The sequence below is a fragment of the Rhinatrema bivittatum genome, chromosome 4, assembly GCF_901001135.1.
Source record: "Rhinatrema bivittatum chromosome 4, aRhiBiv1.1, whole genome shotgun sequence".
Taxonomy (NCBI): Eukaryota; Metazoa; Chordata; class Amphibia; order Gymnophiona; family Rhinatrematidae; genus Rhinatrema; species Rhinatrema bivittatum.
The window spans coordinates 136,768,327-136,785,120 of record NC_042618.1 but is presented as its reverse complement, the minus strand read 5'-3'; the positions used below and the strand labels follow the sequence as shown (position 1 = coordinate 136,785,120).

Genomic DNA, 16,794 nt, shown 5'->3' with positions numbered 1-16,794 from the left:
GGGAACGAGAAGGAATATAAGGCACTATCAGTTTAAATAGATAAAGCGGATAGTCAACTGAAGGAGTGCGAAAGACAATACTTAGGATTTTGAATCTGGGGAAATATGATCATATTTCTGAAGTCCAAAGATTAGCGTAGCAGCTATGTTTTGTAGTAGCTGCATACGTTTCAGCTGTATTTTAAAATACCTAGTAACAATGAATTACAGAAATCCTCTTTGAAATGACAAAAGTGTGTGCTGAAGCTTTAAGATCTTTTTCCACTAATAGTGACCAATTTTTCCTAATATACCTCAGAGAGCAGAATGATTTCTGAATAGTAACTGAAATAAAGCTAGGGCTGAATTTAACTGGACACCTAATCAGGTCACTACTGGCTTTAAAGAAATGGGAGTTCCCAACGTCATCGGAGACATATCCAGAGTAGTTTATCTAATGTTAAACCAGATTGCCTCCAGTTTAGAAGGATTTACCTGTAAGTCCAGTATCACTTCATTCTTGGTGTTAAAAATTCATTACAGTATTATGGCACAGCGAACGCCCTAATAAAGCGGCCACTGGTTCTGTGGAGCCTAAGCATAATCCTGACCCAATTAGTGAACCTGCCCTTTGAACCTCATATTAGCTCAGCCAAAATACCTGACCTGGAAAGACCTTTTCTCAGTGGGATGAACCTCAACTTGTCTGTTGTTCTCCATACCTGCGATTTTTTCATAAGAGGGTAGTTCTGAACACATCCTACTTTTCTTCCAAAATAATGTTAGCATTCCATATTAACCAATCTGTAGTGCTTCTTATTTTTTCCCCAAGGCCTTGTGCACATGATCATGAGAAGGCACTGCACAGTAAAGGGATGCTCGCCTACTATAAGAAAAGAACTCAGCCACACTGTCATTCCACTCAACTCTTCATATTCTTTGATCCTAAAAAATGAAGAACTGTAATAACTAAACGAATGCCATCAGACTGGCAGTCAGACTGCATATCTTTCTGCTACACTCTGACATGATTACAAGTACCGTATTTTTCGCTCCATAAGACGCACTTTTTTTCCCCCAAAGGTGGGGGGAAAATGTATGTGCGTCTTATGGAGCGAATATAAAAAAAAAACCAAACAAAAATCTAACAAACACCCCCCCCCCCCCGACTCCCCCAAGACCTGCCGACTTAATTTCCTACAACCCACCCCCCCCCCAAGACCTGACAAATTAATTTCCTGCAACCCCCCACCCTCCTGACCCCCCCAGACCTGCCAAACGTCCCTGGTGGTCCAGCGGGGGTCCGGGAATGATCTCCTGGGCGTGGGCCGTCGGCTGCCAGTAAACAAAATGGCGCCGACGGCCCTATGCCCTCACTATGTCACTGAGACCGATCGCTGCTATTGGTCGGTCTCAGTGACATAGTGAGGGCATAGGGCCGTCGGCTGCCAGTAAACAAAATGGCGCCGACGGCCCTATGCCCTTACTATGTCACTGAGACCGACCAATAGCAGCGGTCGGTCTCAGTGACATAGTGAGGGCATAGGGCCGTCGGCGCCATTTTGTTTACTGGCAGCCGACGGTTCACGCCCAGGAGATCGTTCCCGGACCGCTCCTGGACCCCCGCTGGACCACCAGGGACGTTTGGCAGGTCTTGGGGGGGGGTCAGGAGGGTGGGGGGTTGCAGGAAATTAATTCGGCAGGTCTTGGGGGGGTCAGGGGGGTGGAGGTTGTTAATTTAAAGGGTTGGGATGGGGGGGGGGGTTTTGGGGGTTCCCACAGAAAGAAAAATTTTCTGATCTGGGGAGTGGACCGAAATGGCCCTCCCCAGACCCGAAAACAAAATGGGGAGAAAAAAAAAAAAAAACTATGCACTCCCCTAATTTGCTCCATAAGACGCCCAGACGCAGAGCCGGTTTAGCACAATTTATTTTTTTTTAATTTTCCCCCTCTGAATCCTAAGTGCGTCTTATGGTCAGGTGCGTCTTATGGAGCGAAAAATACGGTATATAGTAAAGGTGCATCAGGTTAGAGCAATAGCAACACTGGGGTAGATTTTAAAAATTTGCGCGATCGCGTACTTTTGTTCGCGCACCAGGTGCGAACAAAAGTACGCTAGATTTTATAAGATACGGGGATAAAATTCGGGGTCGGCGCGCACAAGGGGGTGCACATTTGTGCAACCTGCGCGCGCCGAGCCCAGCGCGCGCTGCCTGTTCCCTCCGAGGCCGCTCCGATTTCAGAGCGGCCTCGGAGGGAACTTTCCTTTGCCCTTCCCCCACCTTCCCCTCCCTTCCCCTACCTAACCCACCCCCCCGGCCCTATCTAAACTCCCCCCTTACCTTTGTTGGCAGATTTACGCCTGCTAAAAGCAGACGTAAATCTGCGCGCGCCAGTGGGCTGCTGCCGCGCCATCACCTGACCCGGGGACTGGTCCGGAGGCCTCGACCATGCCCCCGGGCCGGCACCACGCCCCCGGGCCTGCCCCCGAAATGCTGCGTCACGCCCCCGAAACGCCGCGTTGTTTCGGGAACGCCCTCAACACGCCCACTCCCCCGCCCCTTTTACGAAGCCCCGGGACTTACGCGCGTCCTGGGGCTCTGCGCGCGCCGGCGCACGAGAGCCCTGCGCACGTAAATCCGGCCGGATTTACGTGCACAGGGCATTTAAAATCCGCCCCACTGGGTGCTCATCTCTGATCAGTTTCCATTGAAGAAATATGTAGAGCTACAACGTTGTTCATATCGTTACATTTCACCACTGTCTTGATAATGCCGTCAAGAGAGCAGGCTGTTCTCCAGAATTTTTTTTAGTTAATAAGTCAACACCCCCTATACTGCTTTGGATCTGGGTTGCCCTACAGGACAGGACCTAGACACAAAAAAGACAGCCCTCAGTTTAGGATGTTACAGGTTACTTACCTGTAACTGGAATTTTCTGTAGATAGGATAAATCAGACACATACACCCACCCTCTTCTTAGGGAGTTGACTCCGGTCTTTATCAGACTGAGGATACTCGTGAGGTAATGGCTAGTAGCCTTCACAGTTATGTACCAGGAGAAGTCATGTATATGCTCAGAAAAACCATGCTTAACTACTATGAGATTATGGGGATAAAGGTTATGACTATTGAACTAACTTTTAGCCAACAATTTTAAATTGCTGTTAAAATTAAAGATAATGTTACCTTACCCAGGAAGGTAGCTAATATGGAAAATATTTGCAGGAGGTTGTGCAGAAATCAATAGATTCTATATCACCTATTTTAAAAGCTTATTTTCTGCTTGTAAGATCTGTTAAAGCAATTGTATTCACAAAGCAAAGTGTGGGTGGGTATACATTGAATCTAGGTAACTATGACCCACCGCCTATTTCTTCTGTAGAAAATGTCTGCACAATAATGTATCTTGCCACAAGGTTATTTTCTGAAACTAAACACCTGATTAACCAAGGCTTTTCTCCAATTCTATGTCTATGGGAAAAAAAAGCACAGTAAATTCAAGCCCTAAATGACAGCTTCAGGGATGGAGAATTTTTTTTGTGTGTGTAATTATAGTAAGTAATTATAGCATTAATCCCCTAAAAGTGATGTAGTTCTAGACACTTGCTCCAGTCAAGAGGGTTTATAGTTAAATAGCCGCACAGATTGACAAATTTGGATGTTGCGGATTATAAATGTAACAAATAAATAATTTTGATGCGAGAAGGTATCTCACCAATTTTGTTTATATTGGTTTCCTCTCCAGGGCATCTTACAAAAAACATGTTGACAATGCAAAGTTAGGGACTGTGGAAAGACATGAATAATGAAAGTGGTTTAGGATAAAGCCAGACAGAAAAGATAGAATATGAAGCAGGATTTGTTTATTCCAGAGTTCAGCAACTTTCAGGTTATTGCTATTATAACAAAGGCCAAACTGTAAAACAAACAACTTTTAAAGATCATTTAAAATCCAAAATGTTTTTAGTTGTAGGGAATTCAGCTAGAAAACTAAAGTAGTCTTAACAGCTATCTGAAAAAGCGGCTTCTGCTCTGAGCTGTAGTCAATCCTACAAGACCCAGGCAGTCAGGTGCAAAGAATTAAGATAATTTGTTGTAATTTTCATCTCCGTAATCTCATAGTAGTTAAGTGATAAATTATTTGGCAATCCCTGGTTTCTAATTGAACATACTACAATATCGAGGAGTATCAGAGGTTCTGGCAGGTGCACTGAAGGATCTGTTTAGTAGTTCTTTGGTCCCAGAAAACCAAAGAAAGGCAGATGTTTTAATTTTGGCGTTATATTCTTCCTTTTATGACTGGTCAGCCACTTCAAAGCAAATTACATTCAGGCACTGTAGATATTGCTCTGTTGCCAGAAGACTTACAATTTAAAGAGTATATTTACTAAGCCACAATAAGGGTTTAATATATGTTTATTGCACAATATATATACTTATTGAGGCAATATCACATAATATTTTCCTCGAAAAAGCTGCCCATGTTTAAATAAGTTGTTTTGCATGCATAAGCTTTGCAGATACATGCAAGCCATCTCATTCATACCTAATTTTATGTAAATAACGCAGCTTGTATCAAATAATGCAAGTTGTGCATTTTTCCCGAAACATAAGCTACAGCTCAAGAGTTGTAGCTACCTTTTGCCCAGAGCATTGGGATAGTAACACATGTCCTGATGCTCTGGAGCTGAAACTTAAAGGGCCTGAAAAGAAGCCCCTCACACCCATCCAGAAACCCCACAGGAGTCCTGAAAGACCCCTGCCTCCTCTAGAGATGGCCATCTATGTAAAAAAGTGTTTGAAATGTGTTCTGAAATGATGTGGTGACAGCTACTCCTCTGTCCCCTTAACCATGCTCTGGGGAAAAGTTAGCTTCAACCCCTGAGTTGTAGCTAACTTTTCAGGAAATAAAACATGGCTTGTGTTATTTGAAGCAAGCCATGTTATTTTATTTACATAAAATTAGGTATAAATGAGCTCATTTGCATGCATTTGCAGCTTATTTAAATATGGGCATTTTTTTCATGGATACTATTACACAATAAATCCTGTTTTTTGCATGTAATTATAATTTATAATTGTTTTACATTTTTGACAAAGGTAATGTATGCTTTTTAGTATAATTTGTTATACTATGTTATGTTATGTTTTATTGTAAACCAGTGTGATTTGTATTTTATACAGGAATGTCGGTATATATAAGTTAAAAATAAATAAATAAATAAATGTTAAATGCTTATTGTGGCTTAGTAAATATAACCCTAAGTTTATACCTAAGGTAATAGAGGGAGAAGTGACTTGCTTAAGTTCACAGGAGTATGAGCAGGATTCGAACCCTGGTTTCCCTTGTTCACACCCTGCTGCAGTAACCACTAGACTATTCTTCCACCCCCTGCATGCTGCCCATTAATTACCACACTCCAGGGCTAATGCTATAGCTAAGAAGAGGCATTCATGATTACATATGTTTTCAGAAAGGAGCTTCTACATATTTAAGAGCCACCGTTGGTGACTCTTGTTTCTGTGAGGTGCTGAGAGCAGAGCATCAGAAGGCGATGACTTTTTTCCATGGTACACCTGATCAGGTCTGAAGGCATACCAATGTGCCATGGCACACTATTTGAACAATAATGCCCTAAAGGGGAGGAGAGACAAGAGAGATATGGTAGACACGTATCGAAAAAGTATATATCATTCACAGGAAGCAAACTTTTTCAGAAGAAAGAATGCTCTAGAACAAGAGGTCACAGTATGAGACTTCAGGGAGGTAGGTTCAGGAATGTTGTAAAAAACCAGCCTATTCCTTCCAGAGTAGAGGGAGGGAAAGAAATAAGGATCAAAGAAAGAGCAGAACATAGAAGCATGACTTATTTTTTCTGCAGGCCATGGAGTGGACAGAAGGGGGTACCAGGAGGTTAAGCCTCCCAGAAAGCACCTGTGTTGGTGTTGGCAGGTTGATGGTTTATGAGTATTGACTGCAAGGCCACAGAATCCTAGGGGACTGGATGTTTGGGCATCAGCCTCACTGGTTTTGGTGGCTGCATGAATTGTTGCAGACCTAGGTGGTGAGACATTGTGGGAGAGGGGAGATAACTGGGTATTGGATAAAGTATGAGGTCTTCTGTGGTCATCTGACCGGGATAGTGGAGAACCAATCAGGAAGCAAACAAAGACTGACTTGGGTTAGAAGTGAGAGCTTACAAGAGGTCAGTCTTCTATAGCTGGCAGCTAGGATATATCTTCCAGTGAGAGCAGATTGGATGGACTGCTTGGTCTTTTGCTAGCGTCACCTTCTGTAGCCTTACATTGTAATATGTAATACGAATATGTCAGGTGTTAAAATATTTCTCCGTGGTGCTTTTGACTGTTATATGTTCTCAGGCATTTCTGCATTATGTCCAGTTAATGTTTCATTAATAGGTAGATGGTTATTTGATACTTTCAAATGTGCTGAATGTAAGGACATTTTTAAATAAGACAATGAATTTGTAAATTCCAAAGGTTAAATGATGAAAATGGTGCTCTGACTGGAATTTCATTTTTTACTTTTTCGGTCCCTGTGGATTTCATTTGTATTTTCTTGGTCAAGCATCCTGTCTCTACCTCTGACTGATAAGCTATTTGTATACAACTTCAAAATTAGAAGTTATAACTTTATCCCAGGACAAGCAGGATGCTAGTCCTCACATATGGGTGACATCGGTAATGGAGCCCTATGTACGGAAAACTTCTGTAAAAGTTTCTATGAAACTTTTGACTGGCACCAGAGTGCCTACTGAGCATGCCCAGCATGTCATGATATTCCCTGCCACAGGGGTCTCCCTTTAGTCTTCTTTTTTCCGCGAAGCAATTAGCCTCGCGGTTATCAGGAGTCCTGTGGGATTTTCCACATATTTTCCTTACGGAAAGCTTTAAAAAACTTCAAACGCAGAGGGTCTCCCTTAGTTTGATCATCGCGGTGAGTTTTTCCCGTTCTCGCGGTTCCGTGCCGTTTTTTGACTAAAAACAAAATTTACCTGAGCCTTAGGCCGTCGACGGCTGCCCGGCCACAAAATGGCTACAGGTTTTAAAAAATGTCCGAAATGCGCGAGAAATATGTCTATTACAGACCCTCACCAAGACTGTGTACTTTGCCTTGGTGAAGGTCATGATGTAAAAAATTGTCCCTTATGCGCTACGATGACCTCGAAAGGTCGACGTCTACGGATGGACAAGATGGAGCAATTATTCAAAATTCAACTGATTACTGCTCCATCTACTTCCACACAATCGTCTCCGGCTGGGGCGATTAGGAAAGTGGTCTTGAAGAAACGTCACTCCGGTGACTCGGGAGACGCTCCTTTTTCCTCCCCCTCACCATCGTCCAGAGCGTCCACATCGAGTAGCGAAAAAGGGCGCGAAAAAGATAAACATCGCCATCGGCATCGCAGGCCGCAACCAGCAACCATCGCTCCGATACCCGGCGAGCCATCGGCGGAAGACGGGGCACCGAGTAAGAAAGCCCGGCTCCAAAGTAAGGCTTCCGAGCCACCGACAGGCCAACCCTCGCCGATTCCGGCGGAAGGAATCGTACCTCCTCAGGGCCCTGAGGTCGTACTACTGTCGCCACCACCGCCTCCCCCCATGGGTGCTCTGTTCACATCATCCATGCGGGCGGAACTTGACAGTTACATACGTCAAGCGGTTAAGGATGCCTTTATCGAGGCGATGCCACGGCCTGCCACTCCGGTTCTGCCATCGACACCGGTCATAGGAGGATCTCCGGTTCCATCACCGATTCCTTCACTACCGATGCCAAGGAAATCACCGCTCTCCTCGATGGCGCCGATTCCATTGCCGGTTCTACCTAGGCCGCAGCCACCGGATTCAGCATTGCCGATTCCCCGAGTACCATCGATTCCACCACGGCCATCGATCCCGATGGCACCTTCGATGCCTTCTCAAGAGTCCATTTTTCAACCATTGATGGACAAGCTGGACTCACTAATACATTGCTTCTCATCTCTACCACATCCTATAGATGTAGATGACAGTCAAGAGCCAATACCAGGTCCTTCGGGTGTCCCACCACCCCTCAGACCTCAGACTCCACTTTCTGAAATGCCAACTAAGCCTACTAGGCCGTTGGAGCTCCCTCTGGATGATAGTGACGAAGAATTCTCCTCGGATGAAGACCTCCTTTCTGAGCCTTCTCCCCCAGAAGATAGAAGAAAGTCACCACCGGAGGATCTCTCTTTCTCCAACTTTATTAAGGAGATGTCTCAAACAATTCCCTTTTCTCTCATCTCTGAAGTGGACAGCAGACAAAAAACCTTGGAGGTGCTTCAATTCGTAGACCCTCCCAAGGAAATTCTTGCTATTCCTGTTCATGAAGTTTTACAAGAACTTATGTACAGGATATGGGAACACCCTGGGTCGGTGGCAGCTGTTAATAAGCGGGCGGATGCCACTTACCTAGTACAACCCATCCCGGGGTTCCAAAAAACTCAACTACCGCATCAGTCAGTGGTGGTCGAGTCGGCCCAAAAGAAGGCCAAAAGATTAAAGCAACACGCCTCCATACCTCCTGGAAAGGATAATAGGTTCTTGGACAATCTTGGTCGAAAAAATCTTCCAAGCTGCTATGCTGGTAGCTAGAATAAATTCATACCAGCTTTTTATGAACCAGTACCAGCGTGACCTATGGAAGCAAGTTGAATCCCTGTCTCAGCAGTTACCTGACCATCTTCAGGAAGGTTTTCAAAACCTAGTACATAAGGGCCTAGAGGCAGGGAAACACGAGGTTCGGGCCACGTATGATTCATTCGAGACAACCTCCAGATTGTCTGCAGCTGGAATAACGGCGAGAAGATGGGCCTGGCTTAAATCATCAGAGCTCAGACCAGAAGTACAGGAGCGCTTGGCGGACCTGCCTTGCTTAGGAGAGAACCTCTTTGGCGATAAGGTCAAGGAGGCAGTAGCCACCATCAAGGACCATACAGAAACCCTCAAACAGCTTTCTCAGCTGCCACAAGAGGTACATCAACCTTCTAGGAGGCCTCCAAGAAGGGAACAAAGAAAGCCATATTACCGCCCTAGGCGGTATTATCCGCCAGTAGCCAGGCCCAGACAACAAAGACCTGCTCAACGGCCTCAGCCTCGCCAAAGACCTGCTAGGCCTCAACAACCCTCCGCCTGCGGCGTCCACTTCCGGATTTTGAAGTTCAACCAGAGGGCATGAGTCATTATCAAATCCCTATCCACAAGTACCGGTTGGAGGCCGAGTTGCTCACCATCTTCAAACTTGGACCTCCATCACTACAGACCAATGGGTACTCTCAATCATATCTCAGGGGTACCACTTGGACTTCCTCACTGTACCAAAAGACAATCCCCCTATTCCGTCTTGGACAGTGTCTCATCATTACACAATCCTGCAAGCAGAATTATCTACCCTCCTGACTGCCAGGGCCATCGAAAGAGTTCCCAGGCCTCAGTGGGGCACAGGATTCTACTCCCGATATTTCCTCATTCCAAAGAAAACCGGGGGTCTACGTCCTATCCTGGACCTAAGAAATCTCAACAAATTTTTAAAGAAGGAAAAATTCAGGATGGTGTCCTTAGGCACCATGCTACCTCTTCTTCAAAAAGGAGATTGGCTCTGCTCTCTGGATCTTCAAGATGCTTACGCTCACATTCCCATATTTCCACCTCATCGACAGTTCCTACGATTTCTGGTACAAGGTCAACACTTCCAATACAGGGTGCTACCTTTCGGCCTTGCCTCAGCACCTCGAGTGTTCACAAAGTGTCTAGCAGTAGCGGTGGCACATCTTCACAAGCAACAAGTACATGTGTTCCCCTACTTGGACGATTGGCTCATCAAGAGTCATACACAGAGCGGAGCTGTCACTTCTCTCCATCTCACAATAAGATTGCTTCACTCTTTGGGATTTCTCATCAATTACGACAAATCCCATCTCACACCATCTCACCAGTTGCAGTTCATAGGTGCAGATCTCAACACCATCACAGCAAAGGCTTTTCTTCCGAAAGACCGGGCTCAATCGCTCGTTCTCCTAGTACATTCTATTCGCAATCAATATACAGTCACAGCTCATCAGTGCCTCATCCTACTCGGACACATGGCCTCAACAGTTCACGTCACTCCCATGGCCAGACTGACCATGCGACTAATGCAATGGACACTCAAATCTCAATGGATTCAAGCCATTCAACCACTGTCCACTCACATCCAGATAACACCAGAGCTGAAGTATTCCCTTCTCTGGTGGACATCACCACTCAACTTGCTCAAAGGCCTACCTTTTCAACAACCAGTTTCACAAGTGACTTTAACTACAGATGCGTCCACCTTGGGATGGGGAGCGCACATTGCTCATCTGAAAACACAGGGCAAGTGGACAAAGCAAGAAGCTTCCTTTCAGATAAATTTCCTGGAGCTTCGAGCTATACGCTATGCTCTATATGCATTCAAGGACTGCCTTTCACACAAGACTGTTCTGATCCAAACGGACAATACAGTAGCCATGTGGTACATCAACAAACAGGGTGGTACGGGCTCGTACCTCCTTTGCCAGGAAGCGGCTCAAATATGGGACTGGGCCCTAGCACACTCAATTCTACTACGGGCCACCTACCTAGCAGGCATCCACAACACAGTAGCGGATCGCCTCAGCCGTCACTTTCAACCACACGAGTGGTCCCTCGACCCAGCGTTAGCAATCAAGATATTTCAACGCTGGGGTCAACCAACAATAGATCTCTTTGCGTCACATCTGAACTACAAGGTGAACAATTACTGCTCTCTCCTCTTCCGGCAGACCAGCTTACCAAAGGACGCGTTTGCCCGCCATTGGAACTCAGGCCTGTTATACGCGTATCCACCAATACCGCTCATAACCAAAACCTTAGTAAAGCTACAACAGGACAAGGGGACAATGATACTCATAGCCCCATATTGGCCTCGACAAGTATGGTTCCCCACACTGCTAGATCTCTCAGTCAGGGATCCAATTCGCCTGGGAGTAGCTCCCAATCTCATAACTCAGGAACAGGGTCAGTTGCGCCATCCCAACCTTCAATCCCTGTCCCTGACAGCATGGATGTTGAAAGCCTGATCTTACAACCATTCAACCTTTCAACTAATATATCTCAGGTACTTATAGCTGCACGTAAACCTTCCACTAGAAAGAATTATTCCTACAAATGGAAAAGGTTTACTTTATGGTGCACTCAGAAAGATTTAGATCCTTTCACTTGCCCCACTACCTCGCTACTAGATTACCTTTACCATCTCTCAGACTCTGGTCTTAAGACGTCATCTGTAAGGGTACACTTAAGTGCAATCTCAGCTTATCATAACAAGCTAGGAGATGCATCGATCTCCACGCAGCCTCTCGTCAGTAAATTCATGAGAGGCCTAACTCACATTAAACCTCCAATTCATTCCCCAAGCATTCAATGGGACCTGAACGTAGTTTTAACCAAGCTTATGCGTTCTCCATTTGAACCCATAAATACCTGTGACCTTAAATTCCTTACTTGGAAAACGGTATTTCTTATAGCCATTACATCAGCTAGAAGGGTCAGTGAACTGCAGGCCCTAGTAACTTACGAACCCTTCACGAAGTTCCTTCAGGACAGAGTAGTCCTCCGTACACATCCAAAATTCCTTCCTAAGGTGGTCACGGAATTTCATTTAAACCAAACCATAGTTTTACCTACATTTTTTCCTAGGCCTCACTCTCACCAGGGAGAGAGAGCCTTACACACTTTGGACTGTAAGCGTGCGTTATCTTTCTATTTAAACCGCACTGCAGCCCAAAGAAAATCAAATCAGCTATTTGTGTCCTATGATCCAAACAAACCAGGTAAAGCAGTGGGTAAGCATACTCTGTCAACCTGGCTAGCAGATTGCATACAATTTTGTTATGAAAAAGCAGGCCTTACTCTCCAAGGGCGAGTAAAAGCACACTCAGTCAGAGCAATGTCAACTTCAGTAGCACACCTTCGCTCTGTACCTATTCTGGACATTTGTAAAGCAGCAACATGGAGTTCTCTTCACACCTTTGCAGCGCACTACTGTTTAGACAAAGAAGGAAGACAAGATTCAGCATATGGACAATCTGTCTTAAAGAACTTGTTTCCAGTATAACCCCAACTCCTTCTACATCCAACCTGCTGTGATTTCGGCTGATTCATTTCCACAATAGTTCACTGTTGCTTCACCACAAAATGACTCAGCCTCTAGCTTGCTAATCACCCATATGTGAGGACTAGCATCCTGCTTGTCCTGGGATAAAGCAAAATTGCTTACCTTGTAATAGGTGTTATCCCAGGACAGCAGGATGTAGTCCTCACGAAACCCACCCGCCACCCCGCGGAGTTGGGTCCGATACGTTTTATTGTTTTATTTTTGGCTAACGCTATTTGCTACAAACAAAGACTAAAGGGAGACCCCTGTGGCAGGGAATATCATGACATGCTGGGCATGCTCAGTAGGCACTCTGGTGCCAGTCAAAAGTTTCATAGAAACTTTTACAGAAGTTTTCCGTACATAGGGCTCCATTACCGATGTCACCCATATGTGAGGACTACATCCTGCTGTCCTGGGATAACACCTATTACAAGGTAAGCAATTTTGCTAAATGTAGTGTGCATCTGTTGTACAGAATTGACTGACTTTTACCTTTTCAACACACTGCTGACATAATAACAAGATTTATATCTAGAGAAACAGAAATAGTTTCTGTGAGTTCTTTCAGTTGTAACTGTAGAAACCAGAGTTTGTGGTGAACAGATGTTCTCTAGTACCTTAGGTAATTAATACTTCTAGTTGCTTGCATCTTAAGAAGCCACAATATCTCTCTGCATTTTCAACTTTTTAGTGGAATTTAGTCAGATTTGTAACTTAAATATAACATATACTGTACATGATACATGGTAGGTTTTTTCCTGTTCTAAGAGAATGCTGAGCACGCATTTAAAGGATAATTTTCAGCAGTGTGTGTGTGTGTGTGTGTGTGTGTGTGTGCAAGTCAGCATATACACACCTAAGTGTGTGCCCACAAAGTTATGCCCTCTATTTTATAACATGTGCATGTATTTAGTTCACTTTATATGCAAAGGCAGATATTTTATGCATTATGGGCCGGTTTTTAAAAAAGTAATGCGCGCCGGGCCTATTTTTAAAAAGGCCTGGCGACGCGTGTAAAGCCCCGGGACGCGTGTAAGTCCTGGGGCTTTACTAAAAGGGTGGGGCGGGGTGTGGGCGGGGCCAGAGGCCTGCAACACAGCGGTCATTGCTGCTGTGTCGAGGGATCGCGTGCCGGCAGCCTGTCGGCGCGCGCAAAATGCGCCTGCCCAGAGGCAGGCATCAAAAGTAAAATTAAAATTTTGTGGGGGTTAGAGCAGGGCTAGGGGGAGGAAAGGTTAGGGGAAGGGGTGGCAAGGTCAGGTTAGGGGGAAGGGAACGGGGGAAGGCAGTGTGGATCGGCGCGCGCAAGGTGCACAATTGTGCACCCCCTTGCACGCGCCGACCCTTGATTTTATAACTTGCGCGCGCAAGTTATAAAATCGGGTGTATGTATGCACGCGCCAGGTAGCGCGCACACCTTTTTAAAATCTACCCCCTATATGCATACTCCGCTTATGAAAATACTTTGCAGACACCTCCATCATCACTTCACCCTGAGCCCCCATCACGTAATCCAGACCTGCCACCCAAAAACTGCAGCCAGATACAATTTCATTTCAGCAGTTCAGTTAGCAGTGTAAAAGTAAGCACATGTTTAGTAATGTACGTACATATACCACTTACAACATACTAATATGTGCACAAACCACCAAACTCTGCCCCACTGCACCCCTTTATTTTGTCTACGTTTATGCATGACGTACGCACATACTTCAGGCTTTTCTAAAACACTACTACTACTACTACATGCTACTTACGCAAGTAACTTCCAATTGTATGCGCTACCTTGTGAATGTTACCCCCATTATGACTCAGGGGGGCAGTAATTAAATTGCCCACATTGGTGCAAACACCACGGTGGTTTTTACCCATTGGGTTTGCGCCAGAAATCAAAGCAACACTATGCACATAGCTTGGCTTTGATCATTACCACGGGGATAAGTACCCACAGACGTGTGCCTTGCCTGCTTTTGTCTTGCCATCCTTTTTCCAGGCAAAACAATGCATGTTTTTGTGAAACTTCAAAGCTGTGCACCTTGCCTCCCCTGAGCTAACGCCACCCCCTGGGAATGCCTCAGTTATATAAAGGTAAAAGTAAACACGTGTACATTTACCCACACGCAGGATGGGCAATTTTCCAAAAGCCCATTTCTGTGTGGAAAGTGCTGTTTTACCCTGGGAAAAGGTGTTGAAAATTGCCCTCCATATTTGACATGTAAACAAAAGCTATCTAAAAATATGACTATATCTATTTTTCTCATGAGCACCATACCTGTAGTTTTCTGTGTCATTACTCTAACAGAGTTGTTTCCCTGTGTAGTCATTTTTATGCTCACTGGCTGCCTTTTTTCCTATGTATTACAGGATGCCAGAAGGTCCCATTGATCAAGGGGCTGCAGCAGGAAGGCTGCGTGCTTTAGAAGAGCAACTTTTAAAGGCCAAAGAACAGATAGAAAATTATAGAAAGCAATCAGGATATGGTGCGTACATCTACAGTTTTTGCTTTTTGTTCATCCAGGAGAAAACTACTGTCAGCTCTGACTGTAAACATATGCACTGCAGGGGGCAGTGGCAATAGAACTGTAGAATAGAGCTAAATGGGTTTTTTATTTTTCTAGACTGACATACATGTTAGTGACATTGCTTCACATCCGTATAAAATTGTTGAAATGGCAGTGATTTTCTTATCTTAACAGGACTGAATTTTCAAAAGCCTATATGTGCATAAAACACAATTTTGCACATGCATAGAGGATTCTTGAAAATAACTCCAGAGCTTGTAAACGTAAGCTTGGAAGCGATTTCACGTGTACTTTTATGCATATTTGAAAGAGGCATTCCCAGAGGCAGAGTTAAGGTGGGGGAAACCATTTATGCATGTACTTTCGGAAATCGAAAGTATGCGCATAAAGATACTCATTCAGATTTACACCTACTCCCCGAACACCTGTAAATATGCACCTGTATGCTCCGCAAAGGTTCATACATACCTGCTGATTCGCAAACTGGACTTGTGTGCATACGTCTGCTTCAAAAATTACGGCTGAAGTCCATGAGTACTCTCTACTCATGGATCTCAGCCCTATGCAAGCTGTTATAAAATTGGGCTCAAAATGTTTTGCCTGTTTGCACCTTGTTTTTCAGAGGGTTGTGTAAGCCTAATAAGTAGAGCAGTGCTACTTTCCTAAAGGGAGATATAAAGTTTGTCATTGACTTCCGTAGTGTAAAAATGTTTTTTTGGTTATATATTACTGTCACGTTTGCTGTTGCCTTTCACAGTGTTTTTGAGCATAGTTGGATCCCTAGTTTTCATGATGACATAGCAACTGCCTCAGAATTTCTTTCCCCTATTAATGTAGAACTCTTGGTCACCACCTCCCCTGTCCCACACCACTTAAATGCAAGTCACTGGCTACCTGTTGCAGCAACCTTCTTCCCCCCAACCCCTAGCTATTTCCCTATGACTCCATTTACCCTGAGTTATGTGCTGCCAGCAGCAATCGTGGTGGTGACCTTGAACTTAGATTCTGTTTGCACTTTACAGCTCTAGGTGTATTAAGGCATGTGGTGGTAAGGGCTGCTGCCGGGTGGAGAAGAGGTAGGGTGTGCTATATTGTGCATTATGACACCTGGTGAGCAGGAGTGAGGGGGATAATGAGAAGGAAGGGCAGAGATGTAATAAGAGTACAGGAGGGAGGGAGGGAAGGAACAGAGGAAAAAAGAAATGGGTTGTTAGGTGTATTTGTACAGCACTGCATACGTCAAGCACTTTAGAAATAAGTAATAGTAAAAAGCTGGGGGGGCGGAGTTTAAAGAGGACTGAAAAAGTAGAGGCAGTTTAGGGGTGAAAGACTTGCAAAGAGCAGTGAAGAAATGAAATGGAAAAAAGATGAAAAAAGTGAAGAACATGGAAAGGGGAAAATCAAATAAGGACAAAAGAAAGGACATTCACAACAAGCTGGAAGTCTGAGAATATTTTTAAGAGGAAACATTTTAAAACTTGAAAAGTTTTAGTAAAATTAACTTTTTCTGTATATACAGTGCCTTGTAAAAGTCTTCATATTTTGCTGTTTAAAAATTTAATTCCTTAGTGTTCAGGTAGGTCAATCCCAATGAGTGGGTTATGCACCTCTACCAGTGGATAGAGACAGAGAAAAAGCCGACGTCACAGCCGTATAGCCCCACCCTGATATCAGCTTGCCAGTATTCTCCATCTCCAGCAGATGGTGGATATGTATTTCCCTTCGGGGGAGTGCCGTGAGTAAAAACACAATATTAGAAGAGAAGAAGAAGATATTGAAAGTTGATAATGGCCTCCTGAGATGATACCATTTGGTCCCTCCCTCAGTAGAGTACCCTCAGTCTGGTAGCCTTGACTGCCATGGACCAGAAATTCCAATAGTGGTTGCAAGCTGAGAGAGGCTCGGCAGTGAAGACCTCAGCACTCTCCCCCCATAGTTGGGACCCGATTCCAAGAGAGGCTCAAGGTGAAGATTTTAGCCCTCTCCTCCCACTAGCTGGGGCCTGTTTATGCTCTCAGCCAGGGAAGGCTGAGCTAAGGTAAAAGTTTTTTGTTATAAAAAAAAAAAAATAGTACAGCAGCGAGAGGAAAGC

At 44.7% G+C, this 16,794-nt stretch overlaps 1 protein-coding gene across 9 annotated transcripts in view; it reads left to right on the top strand.

Moving 5' to 3' along the window:
* Positions 1-16,794, top strand: part of FUT8 (fucosyltransferase 8) — a 543,593-nt gene that overhangs the window by 318,819 nt on the left and 207,980 nt on the right. For 7 of the 9 annotated variants that reach the window (XM_029598885.1, XM_029598887.1, XM_029598881.1 and 4 more), the window contains one exon: positions 14,545-14,660. The exons of the other annotated variants lie outside the window; for them this stretch is intronic. In XM_029598885.1, the coding sequence (XP_029454745.1) occupies positions 14,545-14,660 (116 nt within the window). The remainder of the gene's footprint in view (positions 1-14,544; positions 14,661-16,794) is intronic. 9 annotated transcript variants of the gene reach the window in all.